Genomic DNA, 6,007 nt, shown 5'->3' on the forward strand with positions numbered 1-6,007 from the left:
CTCAAAAGATAAAAGGCGCCCAGGACTTAAAAGTTGTATTTTCGAAAATGTCTCACCACAAAGGGTATTTAGGCAAAGTATGAGCAATCCCGAATTTTTTCAACTGTCCGAGGATTCTCGACCGTTACCGGCAGAAATTGGTAAAAAAGAGATACGTAGGCCAATTTCAGTCAAACTTTTCAAAATTTCTCTCGGCTATTGCTTCCAGTGGAAACATAATTTTTTTGAATCATTTTGACTGACTTTACGATTTCAAATGATAAGAAATGCAAGGGTAAAAGGGGATAGAAAGTTAGAATATGAGAACTTCTTCTAATAGACCCCGACCGACTACTTCCTCATTTAATACCAAATTACTTACTGCTCATTTCCATACACAGCTGCCTTCACAAGGATATTTACGCCAGTAAACACGACGAACGACGTAAACGAATGAACAAGCTTTAATAATGAAACGTAGTCGCAAGATGGCCGACCAATAACAACAGTAATGAACAGGCGTCACTGGCGCGGGCGCGCGCGCATGACAGGCACAAATGTCCGCGGGCACAACGGGCTCGCTGGCGCAGTATCTTCTTCTTCCTTATTTTCTGTTAATTAACTGGATAACAAAGTTATTATGGTTCATACATCTACAGGTCGCATAATGTCTCAATATAGGAAGTAGTCCTTGAGGTAGGCTGGGGGTTTGCGTGTTCGTTGTGGTCTCGAGGGAGATTCTTCGCTGCTGAGTTCGTTGTTGATGGGCAGTGGGACGGTGAGAGTGACTTGCGAGGGTGGTGGGTCTTGCTCAGTTGTTTCTGGGGTTGTGTTGGTGTCTTCTTCCGATGCGTTGTCTTGATTGTTTGGTTTACACCAGCTTGGTAAGTCAACTTCGTATGGGCGGATAAGTTCCGATGGGGGTGTTGGTGGACTTGGTTCTTCTGACGCTAACGTTGGGTCTACGGTGGCGAAGTCTTCGTCGGCATCGTTGTGGATTACTTGAGTACTAGTGTGGGAGGAGGCGAGGGGAGCGGGAACGGCATAGCACTCACATAGCTTGACCTTGTATGATGTGGCGCGAAGTTGGGATCCGGTGAACTTCTTAATGTAACACCAAGGGTCGCTCACTTCTGTAACGATGTAGCGGTCACGAGCACGTAGTTTGTCGCGGTCAGCGATCAAATAAACTATGTCTCCCACTCGAATCTGTGGCTGAGGTGCGGCAACTCCGTGTTTGTCTTTGGACTTTTCGCTGTGGGGATGGTTAGTGGACCTCTTCTGGTGCTGCGCTACTATATTCTGGTAGTCAGATAGTGGGAGTTGGTCACAGGTGTATTGACTGCGCTGTGTCCATAGTTCACGAGCGGAGAGACCTTGATGGCGTAGGCGAGAGTTGAGACGAGCTGTTGCTAGTGCGAGGCCAGTAGAAGTAATGGGTCCACCTCCGGGCTCCTGTCGCAGAAGCTCTTCTTCTAGCTCTTGAATAGCCTTTTCGGCGACTGGGTTCTTATTCTTATTCTTTATGCGACCAACATCGAGCCAAATGTTCAAGTGTTTTAGACCGTCGTTGTTGCTAAGAGATAAGAAGCTTGGTGCAGGGTCTACTCGAATGACTGCTCTTGGACCGTCCAAAGGGTGTAGTTCCACAATGAGGCGTGTAAGGGCGTCGCGCAGGGTGTCGTACTTTTCGTCTTGTATTAAACAAGTGTTGGTGTAGGATGTCGAACACTCTCTGAGTAGTAAGATTGCTTGTCGTTGTCGTTTGATAACGTCAGCAGCGAAGGATATGCCGACGACGTCGGGTGGTTCTTCAGATGATTGGTTTACGAGAGAACTTGGAAACTTCCGTAAGGAGGCACATGGGTGGCATGACGAGGATACCCTGGTTAGGGCACTGTTCATGTCTAACGCAAAGAAGTGGCGTAGTACAACCATCTGAAGCTGGTTGCGAGATGGATGGTTTAGACGAACGTGGAGAGCTGTGAGAAGACCATCAAGTACGGACCGTGGTACTACTATTGCCTCAGATGAGGGGGTGAAAGGTTGGTTGCGTTTGACTACTAGAATGCCGTCTTTGGAGATGGACGTTACGTTTAGATAGCGTTTGATGTCTTTTATGTTAGTCAGTTTCTTCGAGGGTCTAGTTCCTTGTTTCAGATGGGCATGGACTCTGCGGAGGTCGGGACATCCGTTTTGGATTTCTCGCCAGGCTGATCTCGTGGTGAATGGAAGTGACTTGGTGTTGTCGATGATGTCTTGAACGGACACGTCACGGACGACAGAGTCTTCTGTTTCTTTGATGAAACTGCACACCTGGCATGTTGGTTCTTGGCACTCTGGAGCGTTGCGGCTCGTAAAGTCTGAAGGGAGGTTAGCCGTACCGGCCAAATGCTGCAACGTGACTTGATATCGGCTAACGGTAGTTAGGAATGATGTTACCCGAGGGCTTGCGGAAAATTCGCCGCGACAGAGTTTATTGATGGCTTGGACGCATGGTTTGCTGTCAGTGAGTACGCAAGTACGGTGTTCAGACTGTATTATAAACGGGCTGAAGTGCTTGACGGCCGCGGCGATACTCAGTGCTTCAATTTCACAGGGCAGCCAGTTGACTTGGTGTTTGCGGAGTTTTGCGCTGAAAAATCCGGCAAGATAGAGGTTGTTCTCACGGGACACATATAGTGTTGCTCCGAGGCCACGTTTGGTTACGGAGCCGTCTGTTACGATCCATAAGGAGTCGGATGGACGTGGTAGAGCGATGGCTTTGGTTGACGTGAGGGCCTGCTGAGCAGCTTTGAACTTGTGGAGAAGACTTTCGTTCAACGTAAGTTTGTCTTGTGACTGGAGACCCGAGATTGCGCCTTCGAGGGGGTCGATTAGGGAGGAACACTCTGGTAGGACGCGGCTAAGGACTTTGTAGGACCCGATAAAAGAGCGCATGCCTTTGACGGTAGTTGGAGGAGGACAAGATGCAAGAACCGCGACGCGATGAGGACTTGCAGATAGTTTGCCTTGGGACCACACCCATCCTAATATGGTGGTGGACTTTGGACAGATGACCGTTTTAGTTGGTGAGAGTCTAAGGTTGCACCTGTCAAGCTGTTCCAGGACCCGTGCCCAGATAGGTAGAAGGTCTTCGGGGCTTGCTCCTCCGCAGTACAAGTCGTCTGCTATCTTTGCCACGCAGCCTTCTTGGATGAAGTCACCAAGTACTCGACACATCATCTCTTCGAGTGCTGTTTCTGAGCCGGGCATTCCCATTGCGGAGCGGCAGTAAACGCGTACGCCACGAAATGGTGTGGCTACGCCGCAGTACTTCCTGGATTCTTTAGCAAGGGGTATTTGGTAGAAGGCGCGGCTGAGATCAGACTTTATCAGGAACTTCCATGGTGCAATGGTGCGTAGTGTGGAGTCAACGTCTGGCATGAGTGATGGTTGGGGTTTGCTGTACCGTCCCACGTCTGCAAAGGCAGTGACGAGGCGATGACCGCCAGAGGGTTTCTTTATGAGGAAGGAGGGGTTCAGGTATTCTACTGCCACGTCGATATCTTCGGGTTTTTGGAAGACTTGGTCTCTTTCCAGTTCGTCAAACTTCTCTTGCAGCTCTATTAGTTGGTTTCGAGAGTATTGAGGAAGGCGCCCTTTACGTTGGGGCGGCTGTACCGGTCCCATGTTTACGCGGGCTTCTATATGGCCCGCTGCTCCGTTGTACCCTGGAATGTCCGGTTTGAAGACGTTGTCGTATTTCTGTAGGACCTTCTGGAATTGGTCACGCATGGAACTTGTAAGTAGCTTGTCTGGATCTAGACTTACGCTGCCTGAGGACGGCGGGGTAGGCTTTACTTCTGTAACGGGGAGTGTTGAGGGTGGAGCCGCTTCGGGAGGAGTCGCTGGGACGGTCCCAGCAGATGTGGTCGTGGCGTCGGACGGTGTATGGTTCGTCGGACGTGTTGGTAATTCGCACTTTACCTCCGACTGTATCTATGACTCGTGGTTGGGGCCATGGGTTTTCGCTGGGTGGAGGGCGTTTGAGTTGGGACGTATCACTACGGGGTTCAATGGCGATAGTGTTGTCAGTTCCCAGCTCGGGGGGGACGTCAACTTCTAGGTAATCTCCAGGCCAGATAACGGTGGTGGGCGACGATGAACGTAACACATACGACGTGGCGTGGCGTATGGTGTGAGCCTGAGTGCTGTGTTTTTCATCGGTGTGGTACAAGATGGTTTCGGAGCCTTGTATAGTTATCTGTTGAGTGGCTGGGCGAACTGAGATGTCGTTCGCGATGAGGAAGGGTATTCCAGCGAGTATGTCAACATCTATGTCCTCTACTACGAGGGCGTCGAGCGCGAGTTTCTTGTTGGAACGAGAGAGCAGGACGTGTACTTCGCCAATAACGGTCAGCGGTGTCGTACCATCGGCTTGCAATGCTTGTTGGGAAGACTTTTCGACGGTAAGACCAAGTGTCTGGGCAACGGACGCTTTAATCATGCTGGTTTCGGCGCCGGTGTCGAGGGTCAGCCTCACTGGGTGTTGTCGATAGAAGGCGTTGAGTAGGGGTGACCTTCTGGTGCTGACCCTTCGGGAGATGGAACGTGCGGACGGAAGGGCTGACGCTTCACTGTCAACTTGATCAGTTGCGTACAGATCTAGGTTATCGTCGTCTTCTTCTACTTCCTCTTCATAGTTGGTTGTCGAGCGAGTCTTGGCGAGGAAGAGTCTGTCCTCAGGAGGTAAGTAAGGGCACTTACTTAGGAAATGCTGTTGATCTGCGCGGCCTGCTTCTTTGCATAGTGGGCATGACCTGGGGCGTCTGGAAGTCGTTGGGCGGCGACTGTTTGGCAATTTGTTTGGTTCACGTGAGGCAGGGAATCTAAATTTTGACGCTGTAGCGCGTAGTATCTTGGAATCAGCGGCTGTGCGTAGTTCGTCAAGCAGTGAGTCCAACGCTTGGGAGATTTCTGGTTTTATCGATGCGAGGGTTCTGGAGCGAAGTTCCGTGCCATATCGTTGTTTTACGAGGTTTGGTAAGTCCGGGTGGATTAGTCTAAGCCAGGTGAGAACGATCATATTTTCAAGACTGGGTGTTGATTCCTCGTCGGCGGTTATAATCTCGCCATGGTGGGTGATATTGCCATTAGCGATGAGGAGATTGTCTTCGACGAAGGACATCAGTCGTTGAAAGAGGTCTTCTGGGCGTTCGTCATGTTCCAGTTTAATGTTATTAAAGTCGATAAAGTGTGCTCCGGTGGACTGGAACCCATAATGCATGCGAATCATTTGCCAGATGGAGTTGATAGATGTTGAGTTCTTGACAATTGAATTTCTAGAGATAACTGGGCAATAATTAGCGATTTGGCCAAGCATCAACTCCAGATGGGTACACTTTTGCTGTGCTGTTCGACGTCTAGCGACAGGGACTGCTTCACCGTCATCAGTAAAGCCTCTTAGAGGGCCTCGAGATTTCTTTAGCCACGTCACGGTATCACCAAGGAAGGATGCGAAATTTACGTCGAGAGATAATGTATACTGTAGGTTTTGTCTCCATGCTTCGAAGGAAGTGATTGTCTCGTTTTTAGTCAGTGTCCATTGTTTTGGTGCTCTTGTTGAAGTCATTTTTGGAGTCGATGGTTTGGGTGATTGTTGATGAGGCCGTGTGAATGTGTTTCGTAAGCTCTTGTGTACGTTTCTTGCTGTTCGTTTTCCAACCACCGTACAGGTTGGCTCGTTACGAGACTTCTGCTATTGATCGTTGTATTTATACTGTTGTTCGTGGGTCCTTTAATCGCTGCCACCACGCCAGTAAACACGACGAACGACGTAAACGAATGAACAAGCTTTAATAATGAAACGTAGTCGCAAGATGGCCGACCAATAACAACAGTAATGAACAGGCGTCACTGGCGCGGGCGCGCGCGCATGACAGGCACAAATGTCCGCGGGCACAACGGGCTCGCTGGCGTTATTAATCAAATCCATAAACCTGGCGCACTTCGTGGTAAGAGCTTGTATTAGGCTCTGGTACGAAAT

General features: G+C 49.7%; 1 protein-coding gene across 1 annotated transcript; it reads right to left on the reverse strand.

Moving 5' to 3' along the window:
* Window positions 1-425: 425 nt before the first annotated feature.
* Window positions 426-5,911, reverse strand: LOC148911453 (uncharacterized). The gene is given in 2 exon segments (XM_089029331.1): window positions 426-3,874; window positions 3,876-5,911. Coding segments are annotated over 2 exon segments (4,941 nt in total). The 5' UTR covers window positions 5,594-5,911; the 3' UTR covers window positions 426-651.
* Window positions 5,912-6,007: the final 96 nt, after the last annotated feature.

Source organism: Actinia tenebrosa, unplaced genomic scaffold (genome assembly GCF_029948245.1).
Source record: "Actinia tenebrosa isolate PJP-AT-01 unplaced genomic scaffold, QUT_ActTen_1.0 PGA_scaffold14__42_contigs__length_11649687, whole genome shotgun sequence".
NCBI lineage: Eukaryota > Metazoa > Cnidaria > Anthozoa > Actiniaria > Actiniidae > Actinia > Actinia tenebrosa.